The following is a 19,417-nucleotide window of genomic DNA, read 5'->3' as shown; positions in this document are numbered from 1 at the left end:
TATTCTAGGTTCAGGATTAAGTCATGAGAGGCATCACAATGTTGTCCTAAGGTGAGATCAACGTGTACAATTGCCCACAGCCAAGAAGGAAATAGGGTCTCCTGCGGCTTGAAGAGAGCTATTCCTCCCAGCACTGCCTTGGTGTTCAACTTTCAGTCTTTCCACACCAGACAATATCCTCTAATACACCCCCACCCCACCCGAGAGAACTACAAGACATTAACAGACTCCTCTGCCTATGAGAATCAAGAATCAGGTCACCATACCACATTTACTTACAGAAGGCGTTTTAGTGGAGGAAATCTCCAAGGTGATCAGTATAGAAATCTCTTTGAACATAAAGACAGGCATCATAATTCCTAAGGATATGGCAGGAAAATCAAACCAAAACAAACTTTGAATCACGGGTAATGTGTTATGTTGGTGAGGGTTGACACTGATTACGTGGTATAGTGGTTAGAAAACAACTAGGGCAGTTACTTAGCCTTGCAGAATCACAGTGTCCTAGTTTTGGAAACTAGGGTACATTATTATCCATCATTATTATTATTGTTATTATTTTTGAAGAAGACAGGCCTTAGGCAAAATTGCTAAACAGTCAAAATGGTCTCCCCAACAGCTTTCTCATCCCCTCCTCCTTGCCGTTTCTCCTCCTCTCTTTACTGTTTATTCTCTGGTTGTTGTCTTGGCTCCTCTTACCTTTTTCTTGAATCAGTTTCTTTATCCTCACCCAGCCACAATTCAGCAAGCTCACTTCTATCCCCTATATGGACTGATTCCTCTTCTAGACATAGACTGCTTGCAAAGCATCAATGAGATATTAAAATGTTCAAAGGATAATTCCAAGAAGAGGAGCCAGGGCAACAACCACCAGCCTGATGTTTTTTGCCTCTCCTAGACAGAGCTTGTCTTCAGAGGCAAGGTCCTCACTCCTCTATTATGACAAATAAAACTTTGACCAAGAGACCGCATCTATATTCAACTTGTTTCCTACCCCTGAATGTTGTCCAGGACCCTAGATCAATTTCTCTCATTTTCTCAGCCACTCACTGCCCATGGCTCACCACTTGGTCTGCCTGTCTGATTCTAGGAAGTGCCAAGCCTTCCCACTAGCTTATTAGACCCAGAGAACAATGCCAAATATGGGCATGTTCCAGTGGGCTCTGGACATCAGAAGCTCTTTGAAACAACTTGACTCTAGTAGAGATCTTAGGAATATTTTTCATTACTTGTTTGTCTGTTTGTATTTCTTCCATTTTCCCTCAACTTTTTGTTTTGCAAAATAAATTCCTAGGATGGAAATAAATGAAGATCAACTAAATGAGAACAAGCAAAGGCTATTTATTCAGAGCTTGCTGTAACAAGGGAGTCAGCTGTCATGACCAGTTTTGGCAGAGACCCAAAGACAGACAGAGTGGAAAAGCTTTAAAGTGGAAAAGGCAGGTAGCTTCCAGTGTGCCCTGATTGGAGGCTGTTGGCCTAAGAAATCTGTAGGTGGGCTGACTAGAAGCCAAGAATCCTATGTAATTGATTAGGTGTGCTTACTTGACTTTCTCTGATTGGTCCTAAGTTGGAAGCAGGGAAAAAGAGTAGGAAAGCTGCTGGTTACTAATCAAGCCCAGGCCATTTGGAGCTGATCATTACAGGGGTTATTTTTTGGTTTCCTAGACTGTTTCTAGAGTTCCTACAAGTCTGACTTAAATATGGTGGGCTGTTTTCCCAAGCTAGTAGATAGTGAATTGGTTTCCTGAGCTGATTGCTGCAGGGTGTGGGCCAGAGTTCCGTTGTTAAATATGGTCTGGCCATTGTCCATTTGTATATTCAATCTGCTACCAGAGAAAAGTTGAAAAAACAGTACAATAATAACTTATACCCCTTATTTAGAATCACTAATTATTAACACTTGCCACATTCATTACTTGAGTTGTCATGTGTGTGTCTATTAATATATTCTTCTCCTAGGTTTATATTGTATTATTACAAAAGGAGATTTTTCTTTTATTCAAGAAATAAAGATAATAAACTTGTTTGTCTCATATCTCATATCTATGACTCTTCATACCTAAATACTTCAGTAGGCATCTCCTAAAAATAAGAATGAAGAATAAAAGCATAACTTCAGTACCATATCATACCTAAGAATATTTATAATAACTCCAAGTAATCTAACAGTCTATATTTTCAAATTTCCCCAATTGGTTCCCTCCAATTAAAAGAAATTAGATTCAAACAATTTTTCTCATTGTTTGTGAAGATTCTAATTCATAGACTGGAGATTCTGCATTTCTAATAAATTACAAAGAAATGCTGACACTGCTGGTTCTTAGGCCACACTTTGAGCATCAAGACCTTAAAATAAATTTCCTGCTTGTATATACATGTTCATCATCTGAACTATTGATAAGGTATGGAAAACAGGAAATCCAAGGTTAAATTCTCTAGTAATATTGCAGAATGCTAGAGCCTAAAATACTAGTATTCCACACTGATGACTGAAGGAATTAGGCATGTACCAGACAAATACATCACATTTTTCTGTATCAGGCATCTTTCCAAAGGGCTTTAGATACTGAATAACTAAGTATTTGGGAAAATTGACACTCCTCTGGGAAAGCTGAGACTTTTGGCTTTTGGGTCTCTGTGCAATCCAACAGATGATCTACTCCTGCGGGGAACAGACCAAGCAAGGCTCCTCCTCACATTGAAGGATCCAGTGGGTTCAAGGCAGGCAGTGAGTGCTTGAGCATTATCTGGTGATTGAATAGGGGAAGCTGTGCACACTGATTAGTAAAGGAACTTCAGCCTGGGATGTGAGAATATGGTACTTTCACCTGATAAGAAAGTGCTTTGAAGTCTGCCAGTTGTGGAGCCTGTGCATGTAGCACCCCAGGATCAAAGGCAGCTCTGCTGAAATGAGCATCTTCTTTCTTGTTAACAGATTCTTTTTACTGGCTGACATAGCACTAAAAAAAATCAAGGGCTCAGGCCACTTCCATCTTATGAGAATCTCCGTACTTTTTTTTTTAATCCATATTTTTAAAAAGAAACCCAAACCTTTACAGAAATTGTGGTTTATTTAAATGTGTATGTTTACCAAATTAACATTAACAGACACAGATATGAATGTGAGTGTATAATCTCATTTGAAGAGCTCATCAAAAGCCTCAGTATGAGACTTCCCAAGATCTATCAGACCCTGAGCCTCCTGTCTTGTTCAGAACTAGACAAAATATTCAGGAGATATTTTAAATATTTGTTCTCTCTCCTCCTATCTACTTCTTACCTCCTTTCAAGTAATAAAGTGCCCCAGGCCTTTTCTGTCTTGGAAATCGACGCTTCCTCACCTTACACACAAAGTTGGTTGCACATGATTTCCAGGTTTCTCCAGCTTGAGATTAGCCTCCGTATTTCCACTGCCATGGCAGGTGGCAAAGACTCTGTGCACTGCTGAAGGCAATAAGCTCACACTTGATTTTTCCTGAGGAATCTCAAAAAGCGTGAAAACACAAAATGAAGTTTCTTAGAAGTCATACCCTTCAGCCAAAGGAGCTGGCGAAGGGTTCTTGAACCCCTCGATCTCCAGTGATGTTGGAGCATAGAAGCCACGCCTTCGCTCATCTCGCTAGATTCATTGACCTTAGCTACTGGACCACCTCCCAGGTTATGCTTCACTTGGGAACTTCCCTTAGCTTCTGCAGAGAAAGAGCACATAGCTGGAGTCCACCGGTGGACACCCAGCTCCCCCCCTCCCCCGCCCCGGGAGCTCAGATCTCCAGTCAGCTGGGACCAGAGGAGGAAAAGAGAGGTCGAAAAGGAGCGGGAGGCGCATAGGGTGTGGACTGGGTGACACGAGGTAGGGGTGTTGGAAAACAGAACCCAGAGGGCAGCCGGGCTTGGCTAGGGTGGGGAGCTGATAGGGAGCGGGAGGAGAGCCCGCCTCCACCCTCGGATCCTGTAAGCCTCTTCCTAAGAGCAGCGTGTGGTTTTTGTAGTGACGGAGGTGGGAAGAAATTAGGTAACTTTAATTAGACCCCTAGGAAAATTTCTGGATCCAAAGACCCAGAAATGACCCATCAGAAGCATCAAAGAAAAATATAGATAACGTATAGCCCAGCGCCAAGTAGAGGTCATTGGCAGGTAAGAGAGATCCCATTTGGGTGCTGGAGATCCCCGGGATCACTTCTGAAACTTTTCCCTCGTTTTCCCTCTACTCCATTCGAAAGAAAAGATATGGAGCCTTGCGGATCCAGGACCCCCAGGGAAACCCGGAACCCAACCCTTACAGGTCTGGGAACGCTCTTGGATGTAAACCTTTCTCTCGGAGCCAAGTTGGTCCCTATATAAGGGAAATGACCGAGTGGGGCGGGGCTGGGGTTGGTGGTGGGACTATAGCGTTGCACTTGTGTGCGGTCTACCCCTGAATGCTACTTTCAAGAAGGCGGTCAGTTAGTCCCAGTCTCTCCGTTCTGACTGAAACTGCAGGGGAACTGTGACCTTTAAATCTGGTGACGGACTTGTCAGGTCTGTGAACGGAAGCGGACTTCCTTCTAGATCTGATCTTCGACCACATTCGCTCTTGGACCAACCACAGACACGGACCAACCACCCAACAGCGAGCAGTATCTTAGTCTTCTCTGATCACTGTGAGATGGGTGGTGGTTGTTTCTTTCTTGGTCGAATTGCCTAGGTTAAAGAAAAGGTGGAAGTCTTCCAAGCGTATTCACGGCCACTTTCTAGCTGATTTCTCCTTTCCCGGAATTTCTGTGATGATTTCTCCTTTCCCGGAATTTTTTTAGAACCCTAGAGATGAATGGAAACACTGAAGGGGGAACCCCACTAACCATTAAAAAATAGACTTTCGAGCCTGCTTACCGAAGTGAATAACTTAAGGATGAAATGACGGTAGAAGCGTGTGGTAGTGTGGCCGAGCGGTCTAAGGCGCTGGATTTAGGCTCCAGTCTCTTCGGGGGCGTGGGTTCGAATCCCACCACTGCCAGTGATGCGTTTTAATCTTACCCTGATTCTGAAGTGATAAAACCATGGTTAAATTACTGTCGCTGTCAAAACCTTTCCACAGATCTTTGTTCAGTTTGTCACCACATTGTCAGTTCCAAACCAGGTAACTTCGATTTCTTCATGACATCCACTGCCCAAACAGTCAGCACGCGGGTCACCTTGTGTCCAAACTTTATCGTACCTGCAATGGGAAATTTTTTCGGTCCTCACAGAATCGTTCCCATGACGTGGCTTAGGCACCATCCAGTAGGGAAGGCTGCCTATAAAGTGTCCCACAGCCCCCATCAGCCCGCTGCCAACACTAGTGTAGGAGCTGCAGCTCTGTAACCACGAAAAAAACCTGCGCAGACCTGATTTTGACGCAGACCCAATTTAGGTTTTAATGACATTACTTTCATAATTGAATGTAATGAATGAATGAATGAATGAATGAATGAAGAAAACCACTTCTAACCAGGCTTCAAGCTCTCATTCAGCCAGTATTGCCTCATGGGGGTGAGGTGGGGCAGGAAAACGGTTATGTTGAATTTGACTTTGCCGGTGGGTTTGTGATTCCAAAATACTTCAAAACTGACTCTTGGCTGACTCCGTGTGTCGGGCCTAGTGGGGTGTGCTGTCAAAGTTGGCTTAGCCACTCCTCTGCCTCTTCCAAGTAAATTCACTTATCTGGGAGACTGTCTAGATCTCTGAACCACACAAATGCAATACCTGTGCAGAACCCAACTCAGTGTGGGAAAGAGAAGGTGGTACACTCAGGGTTTTTTTAGTGGTACCCTATCAGAATAGTGGCACCCACTGCACTTCTCAGCCACTCAGCTCCTGTTACCCCACTTAGTACCCATGGATTTGGCTGTACATATTTCTCAAGGAGGTAAAGAATTTCCCTGCAATGCCTTCAGGAATGGATGAAAGGAAACAAGTAGAGAACTAGGACTCTGTAGGAACCAAATCTGGATTGGTTTTGCTTGTTTATTTTTAATGACACTTTTTTAGTCTATCTTCCTTTTTATGTGTTTTCAACTCCTCGTTCAGAAGTCTCTTCTGTGTCCTCCCAAGCCTACTCCCATTTCACTTTGACGACTCCTCTAAACCAGTTCCTTTCCTTTTCCCCCACCTCTCAACAAGAAATATCTTAGGGCCCCTGAGGTCTTCACAAAAAAGGCCATATTTTTCCCAGAAATTGAGAGATCAGGTTTGCTTTGCTCCCAGTGACTTGTGAGGGGGGGAAAAAAAGGAAAAAAAAATTAAAAAGCCCCTAAAGTCCTTTATTTACATTAGGGGTTACTCTTGTATTGCACATTTTATGGGTTTTGACAAATTATAGTGCTATATATCCACCGTTAACAAATCATACAGAATAGTCTCACGGCCCTAAAAATCTTCAGTGCCTCACCAATGCATTCCTCCCTCCCCTCTAACCTCTGGTGGTCATTGATCTTTTACTGTCTCCATAAAATTTTGCCATTTCCAGAATGTCATATGTCTGGAATACTACAATATGTAGCCTTTTCAGATTGGCTTCTTTCACCTAGTAACATGCATTTAAAGTCCCTCCATATCATTTCATGGCTTGATATCTCATTTCTTCTTGGTGCTGAATAAGATTCCATTGTATGAATGTACCATAATTTATTTATAAATTTACCTGTGGAAGGACATCTTTACTGCTTTCCAGTTTGGGCAATTATACACACATAAAGCTACTATAAATATTCATGGGCAGGTTTTTGTGTGGACACAAGTTTTCAACTCATTTGAGTGAGTACCTAGGAATATGACTCCTGGATTGCATGGTAAGAATATATTTAGTTTTGTAAGAAACTGCCAAAATGTCTTCCATTGCAGCACAGGATATTTTTAAATTTCATTTCTTAAAGTTAAATCACTGTTCTTTAAAGAATGAAATTTATATATATGGCATATTTTGGGGAAAAAAACCATTAAAGTATAAAGAACACAATTTACCCACAGACAAATACTTTTTGCCGTATTTCTTCTTTTTCAAAAATGAATGGTGTATTTCTAGAAGTAGGAAAAGAATACTTGATCAAATACAATGTTTTTCTTTTTTCTTTCTTTTTTCTTTTTTTTTTTTGTCGCCCCTATGGCATGTGGAAATTCCTGGGCCACAGCAGCAGCAATACCAAAACCTTAACAGCTAGGCCATCAGGTAACTCCTACAATGTCTTTTGAAAGTTCCTGATTTATAATGCCCAACAGTCCTCTAGAAAGTAGTGACATTCTACAAGAAAGTCCTGTCACTGTATCCTGATCATTGCTAAATACTAATCCACGCTTTCTAATATGGTGTGAAACCTCTTATTTTAATTAGTATTTCTCTGTTATTATTGAAGAAGCATTTCCATATGCATGTTTTGCCTTTTTCATTGCTTTTTCTCTGTATTGTTTGTTTACGTCTTTTTGAAGGGCAGATACTTCTCCAGTATTTCTCTTTAAACCCTGAATTTTCTAGTATAAATTATTCACTGTAAGGAAAATGTGTAGGGTTGGGGTGAGGTTGAGGGATGTTACCCAATATTCAGTCAAGTGCTAGCTAGTCCTAAAGATTAGGAGATAAAGTCCAAATTTAAAAGGAGAGCCCCTAATTCATACCAGCCCAGTAAGCCAAATCATGTGTATACTGCATGATCACAAAGAGGAAATGTAAAATTAATTTTTATGGTCTGCAAATAGCTATTCTCTTGCTACCTGAAAACAGAATTAAATCTTTTGGACTGCAGCAAAATTGTGGGCGTCTCCTTCGAGCCGGAATCGAACCAGCGACCTAAGGATGACAGCAGTTACATCACCACTACAGTCCTCCGCTCTACCAGCTGAGCTATCGAAGGGCACGGTAACACTCCCTTAGTGTCAATATTTGAGCACATAGTAACAGCCAAATTCCGGTAACAACCCGGGACAAAAGGACATGGAGTCTGAGTCCGAGCAAGTGAGGATAGAAACAGAGCAGGAACCATCCGAATCGGGGTGTATCTACGTAGCTTCTGGACTAGGCTGCCTCAGGGTAATCTGCAAACCAGTTGTGCTCAGGAGCGCCGGAAAAACTGGGGCGCCAGACAGGTTGCAAGTGGGGAAAAGAGAACTTCACGCTCCAGTGGCAACCGGGGGGCGGGTCATGGCTATAAGTAGACCGATTTAGTGTCTTTCACACGCTCAGATCTTTGGATTTAGCAGTCGCAAAGACCTGAGTAACCTAGTTTCCAAACTACTTGCTGATACAAATATCTACCTTTTTTTCCCCCAGGTCCATCGTGGCTCCAATCCTGTGATCTTTCATCCCAGATCTCCAGATCTGATCTTCCCTGAGACATCACGCAGTGCTTCCTTTCAAAAACAGGAGACCACCACCCTCTTTGGAAGTGACTCTGAAAGAGCACTTCCGACAGGCCCCAGCGAGATTTGAACTCGCGACCCCTGGTTTACAAGACCAGTGCTCTAACCCCTGAGCTATGGAGCCAAGGCGATAGGTCCTTGTGAACGCCGAATTCCCTAAATTTTAAGAACTGCAGGCAAATACTGTTATCTAAACGATTTAATAAACGCTTAAAAATCAAAAGAAATTTGTTTGAAGGAAATGCTTCTTAATATAAGAGAAATGAACATGTACTTGATTAGGCGCAAACAAGAATGTAAGTACCTGGAAGAGCACTGGTAGCACCAACAGTGCATGTTTCTCAGACTAACAAGTCAGTGAACTCGGGCAAAACCCGGGCCACGAGCGGAACCCTGGTTTAGAGTAGGGTAGGGTGCTGGTGCCTTAATTAAGAGAAGGATGTGAGACCAAGCATGAAGCCATTTGTTTCCAATCTGATTGGATTCGTATAAAAGTAACTGCTCCAGGTTTCGTGGACTGAAATTAAAGTTGCTTTTTGTTTTCTAAAGGGAGATAGCTTTCTCGAAGCCCAGGACATACCCCCGGACTCTCAAAATTTGGAGTGGTTGGTGGAGAGAGTCAATGAGAAAGTGAAGGCGTCTGGGAGATCTCTTTCCCCCCTCCCCCAACCTTTCAAAGGAGTCGGGTTCGGTCAGGGTCAGTCGGGGCCTGAGAGTCCTCAGGGTTAGGGTTAGGGTTAGGGTTAGGGGTTAGGGGTTAGGGTTAGGGTTAGGGTTAGGATTTTTTAATTAAAATATAGTTGATTTACAATGTTGTGTCAATCAATGGTTTCTTTATTTGTCCTTACCTGTCCTCTAACATCAGGCCACCTGCGAGTGTGGCCTGTAAGTACTCAGACTCTCGTGAAAGTGTCCACCGTCAGACTACCAGCTCACTCTGAGTCCCTTACTGAACATTCCCACCTCTGGGACGCGTGGCTCAGGTCCCTCCGAATTCGCATGTTGATGCTCTTGGAACTTGGAGAAAATTACTGGGCTTAGAAGAGGAATCAAAAACGGTACTCATATTTTATGATGCGATTAACAGAATCAATGAATATTCCTAAAGAGAAAAAAAATGCTTACGGGAGTGGCTCGTTGGTCTAGTGGTATGATTCTCGCTTTGGGTGCGAGAGGTCCCGGGTTCAAATCCCGGACGAGCCCCGGTTACAGCTTTCTTTTTCTTCCCCCCGTCCGCCTCCCCCTCCCCAACCCCCTCTTGCCCCCTGAGAGCCAAACGAAGCGTCGTCCTGCTATAACAGACCCCCCCTCTATCAGCAGTGGCTTGGCTTGCTCTAACAGTTCCCCCTTCTGCAATTGGAGTGGAAAAAAACTAGTGTACTTCTCACTAGGGCATTTCGCACAGAAAGAGTGGGTACGTGGAGGTGTGTTGGGGTCTCAGCGCTGAGCAGAACCTCTTCCTGAGGCCCTAGTCCGTCTACCCCAGTGTCGAAAATGTTGTGGTAGATTTCTCACGCTAAATAGGGCCTTCGGGAACCGTCGAGTTCTAAGTGCACAGACATCCATTCCGTCCAGGGGAGTGTAATTGAATTATTTTTCACATGCAGTATAGCATAGTGACAGTAGTCTTGCCATTTACGGCAAGAACCTTCCAGACTCTCTAGTGATCTTTGGTTGCGTAACTAGAAAATCAGCCGGCTGTAGTGCGAGGTGTCTACCTGTAACCTTGGAGTGTGGTTGATTAAGGTTTGTAGAAGTCACCCAAACTTATGAACTCCTGGAATGATAGGCCTTCAAACTCGCTTACCTTCCTAAACTGCTTGTTCAAGAAGACTCTGACAGAATTTTCATCTGACCTGATCATATTTGTCCTTTGCAAGGTTCCTCTTGGGAAAGTTACTTGGCCAGGCAAGAACAGAGTTTTGTGATTGGTGATTGGAGTGAGGGGAGAGAGTAGAATCTGCCAGGACACCCTGACTTCCAGGTGGCTTGTCCCATGAGAAAGGTGATATAGCTAGCCTGGGCTTTGATGTGTTTGCTAAATGACTACTGATGAAGATACACAGTAGGAAGCTGGAAATAAAGTCCTAAGATTCAGGAGAAAGATCCAAACTAAAGAAAGGACTGTTAGGAATGAAAAACACAGGGCAGGGAATTCCTGTTGTGGTGCAGCAGAAACAAATTAGACTAGTATGCATGAGGATGCCGGATTCGCCTTGCTCAGTAGGTTAAGGATCCGGCATTGCCATTAGCTGAGTCTGTAGGTTGCAGATTCATCTTGGATCTGGCATTGCTGTGCCTGTGGTGTAGGCCAGCAGCAGTAGCTCTGATTCTAGCCTTAGCCTGGGATCTTACATATGCCTTGGGTGCGTACCCCGCCAAAAGGGATAAAAGAAATAGATGGCTTAAGGTGCTTTATTGCTAAAATATGGGGGTGATTCCTTCCAGAAATGCTATAAATTGTACATGAATTCCTCTTTTTGGCTAGTGTCTGGGATTGACTTCAGGTTTTTCTGCACCATGAAATTGGGTAGCTTTTAAGGCAATACTTCATCTGCCCTCTGGGAAGCACTTCTAGATCTAGAATTCTTTTTTCCTCTCAAATCACTGATCATTCCTTCCATTCCTTTAGCTCTCACTCTGAAATCTTTCAGGATAGAAAGATGTGTGTGTGTTTGTGTGTGTGTGTGTGTGTGTATCTAATTAGAACCAGATAACAGCATTACTATTTTCAGTGACCACAGAAGCTTCATGGTCATCTCTTTGCATGCTAATAATTAGTTTGCAAGTTTTGCAGCACTGTTTTGAAGTCGATGTGTTGTTCATACTTTGAAATTTGTTTTCTTTTTCATTGTCTCTATGTATACAAACACACTCCAAGGTGGAATTAATTCCTGTTTAATGAATGAAAGACTCTGAAAACTTCTCTAACAAAAAACCACTAGAAAGGGTAAATCAATTTTCAAGTGACCCCCAATGTTGTTTTATAAACACCTTTATCATTTCCACTTATTATAGGTCTCTCAGTCTTCCCCTCTAAAATCAAAGGTTTCTTGAGGTTAGAAACCATTTCTTGTTCATCTTAGCATATACTAGTGTATCCCAGTATCCAGCAAAGAGGCTAAACAGACCTTTGTTGAATGATTAAATAAATAAATAAATAAATATTGTCCAAGATTTCAAGAGCACTACAAATAGGAATGCCAATTCCTTTCACATATTAAGTGAGATAGATAAAATGTAACACAAAGTATGGTACAGCAATAGTTTGCATTCTTAATTTTTTGATATCAAACGTCCTCATTCCAATCCCAATTATTTATTTATTTATTACATTTTAGGGCCACATCTGTGGCATATGGAAGTTCCCAGGCTAGGGGTCGAATCCAAGCTACAGCTGGTGACCTGTGCCAGGGCCACAGCAATGCAGAATCTGAGCCACATCTCAACCTACACCACCACTCATGGCAACATCAGATCCTTAACCCACTGAGCATGGCCAGGGATCAACCCCATATCCTCATGGTTACTAGTCAGGTTTGTTACCACTAAGCCACAACAAGAACTCCACCAATCCCAAATTTACTAAAAACCAGAGATGAATAAAGATGATAGATATGAAAATGTAAAAAAGATGGACAAATGAAAGAAACATAATCCAATGGCAAAAAGAGTGGCGATGTCTTTAATTCAATTTATAATGCAGTGTAAATTGGAAACCATATTAATTGCTATTATTCACAAAATTTTCTTTTGATCTGCTTTTCTAAAGACACCTGAAATTGCCATGAAGTGAGTAAGTCCCTTATTAAATTTGCTTTTCCTCTTTTCCACCTGACAGTAAATGCATTTCTTCACAGAGTATATGCAAAAGTATCCAGCTAATCTATTTTGCTTTTATTTATTTTCATAATTATAAGGAAATTTTTCTTAAAGTTCCTGATTTTCCTAAACCACTTGAAGGCTCAAATGAGAATTTTAATCAGTTTATAACTTTTGGCAAAGACCATATATGGATCGCTTTAGGAATTGAATTAAAGCTATGTATCCCAGACAAGTGCATACAGGCTCAAATATATAAAATTTGATGTAGTTATAAAATATGCATATAACTGTGCATAATAATGTGGCTTGTACATTTTTCTAAAGCTCATCCTTAGACTTCTTGGTGACCACAGACCCTTAGTTTTAAGATCATACAGGTTGGAAGTTCTTATGATGAAATGATAGTATTATGATAAATCAATAATAATGTGGATTTATGTATGAGATACAATCAAGCAGTTTTTGCCTGGAAGAGAGGAAGGATGGACTTGATGACTTTGGAGATCTCTAGTAGCTCCAGAATTCAGTCATATGGTGATATCCATGATGATGGCAGGAATAAGAGTGACAATGGAGAAGACTTGGACCTAAGACATTCCTTAAGTGACACTTTCATTTCACTGTTTTCTTACTGAAACACTTAGCAACTAAAAGATCCCCCCAAAAGCCTACTATTGCCTGCCTAAACATGTCCTTCAAAGCTACCTTGACTCGCTCATTGCGTAAAGCATAGATGAATGGGTTCAGCAGTGGTGTCACAAACGTTGTTACCACAGTCACTGCCCAGTTACTATCCACAGAACCACTCTGTGATGGCCTCACATAGAGAAAAATGGCACTTCCATAGAAGAGGGTCACCACCATCAAGTGAGAGGTACAGGTAGAGAAGGCCTTCTGACGGCCTGAAGCAGAGGGGATACGCAGGACAGCCAGGACTATGTGGCCGTAGGACACAGCAGTGATCAACAGTGAGGATATGATGACAAGAGAAGCCAGCACAAAGTCAGTTTCCTCCAGCTTCCTGGTGTTGGTGCATGCCAGGCGGAGCAGTGGGCCACTGTCACAGAAAAAGTGCTGTACCACAGCATCCTGTTCACAGAAAGGAAGCAGGGCCACAGCCACTGTGGGGCCAAGTACAGGGAAGAGTCCCCCCATCCAGCAGGCCAAGGCCACCCGACAGCACACAGCACCATTCATGAGCAAGGGGTAGTGCAGAGGATGACAGACGGCCAGATAGCGATCCACAGACATGACAGCCAACAGCAGGAACTCAGAGGCCCCAAGAAAGAAGTAGAGATAGAACTGAGTAATGCATCCAGTAAAGGAAATAGTGTGTTGCCTCAAGAGGAAATTGCTCAGCATCTTGGGAATAATGACAGAAGTGAGCAAGATCTCTAGGCAGGACAAGTTACCCAGAAAGAAGTACATGGGGGTCTGCAGGCGAATATCAGCACCTACCACCCCGACAATCAACACATTGCCTGTTAGGGTCAGCAGATAGACAAGAAGGAAGACAGAAAACAGTTCTGCTTTGGTGCTGTTGAGATCTGGGAAGCCCGCCAGGATGAACTCTGTCACACCATTGCTCTGGTTTCCACCAGGAGCCATTATCTTTCCCACCTGGGCAACAACACCAATGTGGTCCTGGTAAGCACAGGTCCTGCAGACAATCCTGAAATTTAGTTTATCATGATAAGGCGCATATATCTCCACTTTCTCCAGTCATTTTCTCCAGATCACCAGGATCTTCAGATCCTGTTAAGATTTGAAAGACCTGAGAGCTAATTGATTTTTAGAGCTGGGGAAGATTCTTCTATCAAGGGTAGCTAAAAGTTAGCTGTGAAATACCAGGAGTTTCCATCTTTTTTTTTTTTTTTTTAGAAAGAGATTTTTATTTTTTCCATTATAATTGGTTTATAGTGTTCCATCAATTTTCTACTGTACAGTAAAGTCACACACACACACACATATATATATATACTTTCTTTTTCTCACACTATCCTCCATCATGTTCCATCACAAGTGATTAGATATAGTTTCCTGTGTTGTACAGCAGGATCTTATTGCTTATCCATTCCAGATGCAATAGTTTGCATTTGTTAACCCCAAGCCAAGGACTTCCATCTTTACATCTAGTATTTTCAGATCCTAAATGGTGATACCGCATAACTACAAGAATAATATTGTTGAGTTGGATTTAAAATATCAGAAAAATGATGTTGATCGCTTCTCGGCCTTTTGGCTAAGATCAAGTGTAGAAAAATGATGTTGAGAAGAATGTGATTCCCATTCAGCCATGATCAGACTTGAGACAGACTGTCCAGCTTCAAATTCCAGCTTTTACTAGCTGAGTAGCCTTGGAAAATTTACTTAACCTCTCTGTGCTCCTCAATTGTAAAATACTAAAGATCAAATGAAATACAATAATGCAATGAGTGGCCAGCACTTAGCTAACAAATGATATAGTAGAGAAAGCTCTGGCCACTTCCCTTGGAAGACTATCAGTTAATCCAGTCTTAGAGTTCCTGTCATGGCGCAGTGGAAATGAATCCGACTAGGAACCATGACATTGAGGGTTCCATCTCTGGCCTCGTTCAGTGGGTTAAGGATCTGGCCTTGCTGTGAGCTGAGGTATAGGCCGCAGATGCGGCTCAGATCTGGTGTTGCTGTGGCTGAGGCGTAGGCTGGCAGCTACAGCTCTGATTGGACCTCTAGCCTGGGAACCTCCACATGCCGTGGGTGTGGACCTAAAAAGACAGAAAAAAAAGATGACAACAAAAAAAAAATGTAGGAGTTCCCGTCGTGGCACAGTGGTTAACGAATCCGACTAGGAACCATGAGGTTGCGGGTTCGATCCCTGCCCTTGCTCAGTGGGTTAACGATCCGGCGTTGCCATGAGCTGTGGTGTAGGTTGCAGACGCAGCTCGGATCCCGCGTTGCTGTGGCTGTGGTGTAGGCCAGTGGCTACAGCTCCGATTGGACCCCTAGCCTGGGAACCTTCATATGCCGCAAGAGCGGCCCAAAGAAATAGCAAAAAGACCAAAAAAAAAAAAAAAAAATCCAGTCTTGTTTTTCCTTCATCGGCTAGGCTTGTAGAACAAGTCTTTGGAATCTAGGTCATTAGTACATCTATTATATGAAATCTCTCTTTTCAAGGAGAATTTCCCCTGCAACCCCAGAATCTAACTGAACTCAGCTTGTCACAAAGTGCTTGCTTATCGAAAAAGTTATGTTATATTTAAAAGGAAGAATAGGATAAACCACATTGATTTTATCAGTCAGTTATCCACATCTATTTATTTAGTGTCAACTTCAAGCTAAGTATTCTGGGGAATATTAAGATGTGTTTCTCAAGCTTTTTCAATCTTTGATACTAAGCCAAGGCCCTTTCACAAACTTGGGCTCTATCAAATGACATGTCAGAGAGAGAAATATGAATTCCTGGTCATTACTAATGAAATCAGAAATGAAGTCCTTACCACTTGATTCATCATTCCAATTCTGAAGACTATCACCAGTTATAAGGAGAAAACTGATCCCCTTTAGCCATGCAAAGCATGATAAATGACCTTAAGTCCTTGGTTCTCTGTCAACCCTACTGTTCTCTAGCGCACCCAGCAGTTTTTGTTCACAGCAAAGCTTAAAATCTTTACTTACAATTTCTCACCTGTAGATCCCACCTGAGTAGGAAAACTTTTGTACTTTTTGTTTAGGATAAAGCAATTAGGAGTTCCCATCGTGATACAGTGGTTAACGAATCCGACTAGGAACCGTGAGGTTGCGGGTTCAATCCCTGGCCTTGCTTAGTGGGTTAAGGATCCAGTGTTGCCGTGAGCTGTAGTGTAGGTCTAGGTCGAAGACTCGGCTCAGATCCCCCGTTGCTGTGGCTCTGGTGTAGGCCAGCAGCTATAGCTCTGATTAGACCCCTAGCCTGGGAACCTCCATATGCTGCAGGAAGCGGCCCTAGAAAAGGCAAACAGACAAAAAAAAAAAAAAAAAAAGGATAAAGCAATTATGTGGTCTTTCCCCCTAGGAATTCCATTCAAAGTCTCATCTCCCTTCAGCTTCTAAAGGAATTGCCTATCAGCTAAAATCATTAAGCTGTTGATTATGTATCAGGTCCTATATTTGTTGATTTGGAGATAAAGGAGACATTGTCACTACTCTCATGTAGCTCACTGCCTAATGAGAATGACAGAAAAGTTAACATGCATCACAGGTGGAAAGTCACAGGTGAGCATAGGGAGGCACCTAGAAAGGGAACCAAACTGAGACTTAGAGAGACAGGACGTATTCTGGGGAAAGGTGATGCCTAAAATCCATGCTAAAAAATAAGCATGGATTTGATAGGAGAGGAGAGTGGGGTTTCAGTGGAAAAGAGCAGCATGTGAACATAGCACATGTGGGCAGAAGCACAGAAAATAAGAGATAGAGTGGAATGAGATCATACCGGTCACTTCAAAGAAGACTCTTTCTGGCTCCCTGTTTCTCTCTGACAATCCTTCCATTGAGCTGAGCCTAACTATATCTAAAGTGAGAGGAAGATGAGTCTTAAGCCAAAATATAGAAGGAATTATTCCTACCTACCCTGAATATGCTTGATGTCTCCTTGAGGGTAGAGATTACCCCACAAGACTTCTCTTTCCTTTCTTATGCCTGAAATGCCCTACTCCATCCTGGAGTCCTCCTCATACCTTGTATTGTGAGGCTGACAATAGCCTGGCACTCTTGCAGTTCCTGAAGACAGGCAAAGCACTTGGGAAAACAGGCAGCAGTTAGATAATCAGCTTCTTCTCTTGTGTTTTCCTCCCGGGTTTAATTCTCCAGAAGCTGTTCTTCCGCCTTGTAAACAAAGGGACTTTCTGATCTTAAGGAGGCTGCATCACATTGCCCCTTCTTCTGGCCATGGGCAGTAACCCCTCAGAGCTCACCCTACCCTCCCTGTAGAAAGATTCTCTTTTGCAGTCTGATCACTAGTTTTGGGCTAAAACAAGCTCATGTCAAGTGAAGAACAATGATCTCACAATGCTCCAAGGTACGTCACTAAAAGAACAACACAGGACTGGAAGGCAAAGAGTGGGTTTGGAGGGGTTTAGCCATTCCTCTATCTGTAAGAAGACTCAATGCACTTACCTATAATTCCTTCTGTCTTGAATGGTTGGAAAATGTTCTCTTTAAAGCCAGGTCTTCATTTTGTTGGTGAGTTTTATGAACACAAAAATTGTCAGTTTTCCTGTTTTAGACCCCATCCTCTCTGGTTTCTGGCAGTAGCCTGAGTGCAGGGAAGGAAAAGACTGAAAAAGTCATAGGTTCCTATCCAATCTCTCCATTAACAGGTAGGATTCTTCATGCAAAACTTCAGTTTCCAATGAAGATGCCTCAAATGAGAATTTACTGAACCAGACATCAAGACCCCAGCTAGCAGCAGTGTCTGCTGGAGAAGAGACCCAAGTGGTGAGGAGTTAAAACCCTAAGAAAGAGAGAAAATAATTCCTCAAAGACTCAGGAGATTTGCAGTTCAACAGAAATTTCCCAGACTCCATGCCTGATAAGTCTGAAAAGGAGGGTGACTCTTCATTCAACAAGGCATCAGTGGGAACGCTTCTGCCTTCATCTATCACCCATCCCAACTGGCAGCTGCAAAGTACTGGGCAGCATGGTGGGAAGGAGAGGAAGGATGGAGTTTGACCAGCTGCAGAAAGCCATAGCCACTGCCCCCCTTTCTCTTGCATGGCACTCAGGGGAAATGTTTATATCCCGAGTAACACAGACATCCTGTCTTCTCCCTGAAGGCTTAAGATATTGGGACTCCCGCCCCTGGCTTCTGGGTTGGGAAGTGATAGTATCCCCAAGGGTGGGATAAGACAGGAGAAGTTTGCCTGTGACATCTCTAGCTTTCCTGAATGTTTTAAGGTTTTTAATCCACAGTTGGTTGAATCCCCAGATGCTGAACCCATGGATACAAATGGTTGATTCTACAAAGGTGCCCCTGAGACTCAGTTTGGCCGAATTCCATCCTTCTGGACATTTCCAGAAGAGGAAAGAAAATACCTAACCAGAAGCATGAATGAGGCATGAGAAGTGTCATCCCTTCAGATTCTGAGGAAGGAGTGGGAGCAGAAACAGGTAGAACTAGCTGAGCTAAGCTGAATTGAACTACACTGGAAATAGAGGCTCTTGTTGAACTTCAGGGAGGAGTCGTCTCATTGAAGAGAGACCCATGGAGTCTGAGCACTTGCTAGTAAAGCACACTTAAACCATAAAAATGTTTTAAATTTAATTGAACTATAAGGTTTAAGGCTACAACAGAAAGAAAAGAAATCAAAGTTAGGCAATTTTTAAAAACTGCATCGCTATTTGTCCAACTGACAATGGTGTTTGTATTCAGCTTACGATACTTTAGCTGACTTGATCATAGGAATATCCTAATTTTTTGCATAAAATAGAGCATATTAGAAGGAAATATTTATTTTAAAATATAAATTATACTCACATGATTCAAAAATAAAAAGGTAATAGTGTGTAGATTTTAGGTCCTAGCCATCCCCCTCCCCATTTACCCTATATCCCTTCCCTGATTAACCCCTTTCATTATTTTATTGCTCATCCTTCCAGTGTTGTTTTGTGTATATATAAGCAAATGTCAAGATGGGTAGTTATTTACCTGGGACTTTCTTATGCTGTTTTGCACCCTATTTCTTGGTTTTAAGATACCCTGGAAAACTTTCTAAGCCACTACATGGAGAACAGAAGGAAAATATTTAAACTGAGGAGACAAATCTATTCAATGGTTGGGCTGCAACATTTGAATTACAGCTCTACTTTAATTACCACTTGATATCATTTTGACTTCAGTTTTCCTTGTGGGTAAAAATCCTATTGTGGTAGAAATTGTATTAAAAATTCAATTATCACTTTGTAAGGAAAAATAAATTGTAGCAAAATGATATGATATCTAGTATTTACCTTAAAATTAAATGAAATTAAAAGAGTAGAGGAATAGGTAACATTAGCTTGGCCTTGAATTGTTAATTCATGGAACTATGAGTTGGTTACACTGTTGTTCATTATACCATTCTCTCCATTTTTAGTATGTTTGAGATTTTTCATAGTGAAATAACCTCCAAAATACACAGCGAAGTCAGATACGAATTTAAAGAAAACTCAGAGTTCTTAGAAATACAAGATGTCTGCAGTTAAAAATTAATGAATGTCAGAAATA

General features: G+C 42.1%; 1 protein-coding gene and 4 non-coding genes across 5 annotated transcripts; 2 read left to right on the top strand and 3 right to left on the bottom strand.

Annotated features, from left to right (window-relative positions):
- The first annotated feature begins 4,914 nt into the window (after positions 1–4,914).
- On the top strand, positions 4,915–4,996 carry TRNAL-UAG (transfer RNA leucine (anticodon UAG)). The gene has a single exon. It is a non-coding gene; the product is annotated as a tRNA-Leu (tRNA).
- A 2,777-nt stretch (positions 4,997–7,773) lies between these two features.
- Positions 7,774–7,865, bottom strand: TRNAY-GUA (transfer RNA tyrosine (anticodon GUA)). Its single transcript is given in 2 exon segments — positions 7,774–7,809; positions 7,829–7,865. It is a non-coding gene; the product is annotated as a tRNA-Tyr (tRNA).
- A 556-nt stretch (positions 7,866–8,421) lies between these two features.
- On the bottom strand, positions 8,422–8,494 carry TRNAT-UGU (transfer RNA threonine (anticodon UGU)). Its single transcript has one exon. It is a non-coding gene; the product is annotated as a tRNA-Thr (tRNA).
- Positions 8,495–9,501: 1,007 nt separating this feature from the next.
- Positions 9,502–9,573, top strand: TRNAP-UGG (transfer RNA proline (anticodon UGG)). The gene has a single exon. It is a non-coding gene; the product is annotated as a tRNA-Pro (tRNA).
- Positions 9,574–12,807: 3,234 nt separating this feature from the next.
- Positions 12,808–13,803, bottom strand: LOC125135155 (olfactory receptor 6S1). The gene has a single exon (XM_047794921.1). The coding sequence runs from the start codon at positions 13,801–13,803 to the stop codon at positions 12,808–12,810; it is 996 nt and encodes a 331-aa protein (XP_047650877.1).
- Positions 13,804–19,417: the final 5,614 nt, after the last annotated feature.

The sequence above is a fragment of the Phacochoerus africanus genome, chromosome 9 (genome assembly GCF_016906955.1).
Source record: "Phacochoerus africanus isolate WHEZ1 chromosome 9, ROS_Pafr_v1, whole genome shotgun sequence".
NCBI classification, from domain to species: domain Eukaryota; kingdom Metazoa; phylum Chordata; class Mammalia; order Artiodactyla; family Suidae; genus Phacochoerus; species Phacochoerus africanus.
The sequence above is the reverse complement of the archived record's forward strand: the minus strand, read 5'-3'. Positions and strand labels throughout refer to the sequence as shown.

Excerpts from the sequence above, each read along its gene's own strand:
- LOC125135155 (XM_047794921.1), bottom strand. The coding sequence starts at position 13,803 with ATGGCTCCTGGTGGAAACCAGAGCAATGGTGTGACAGAGTTCATCCTG.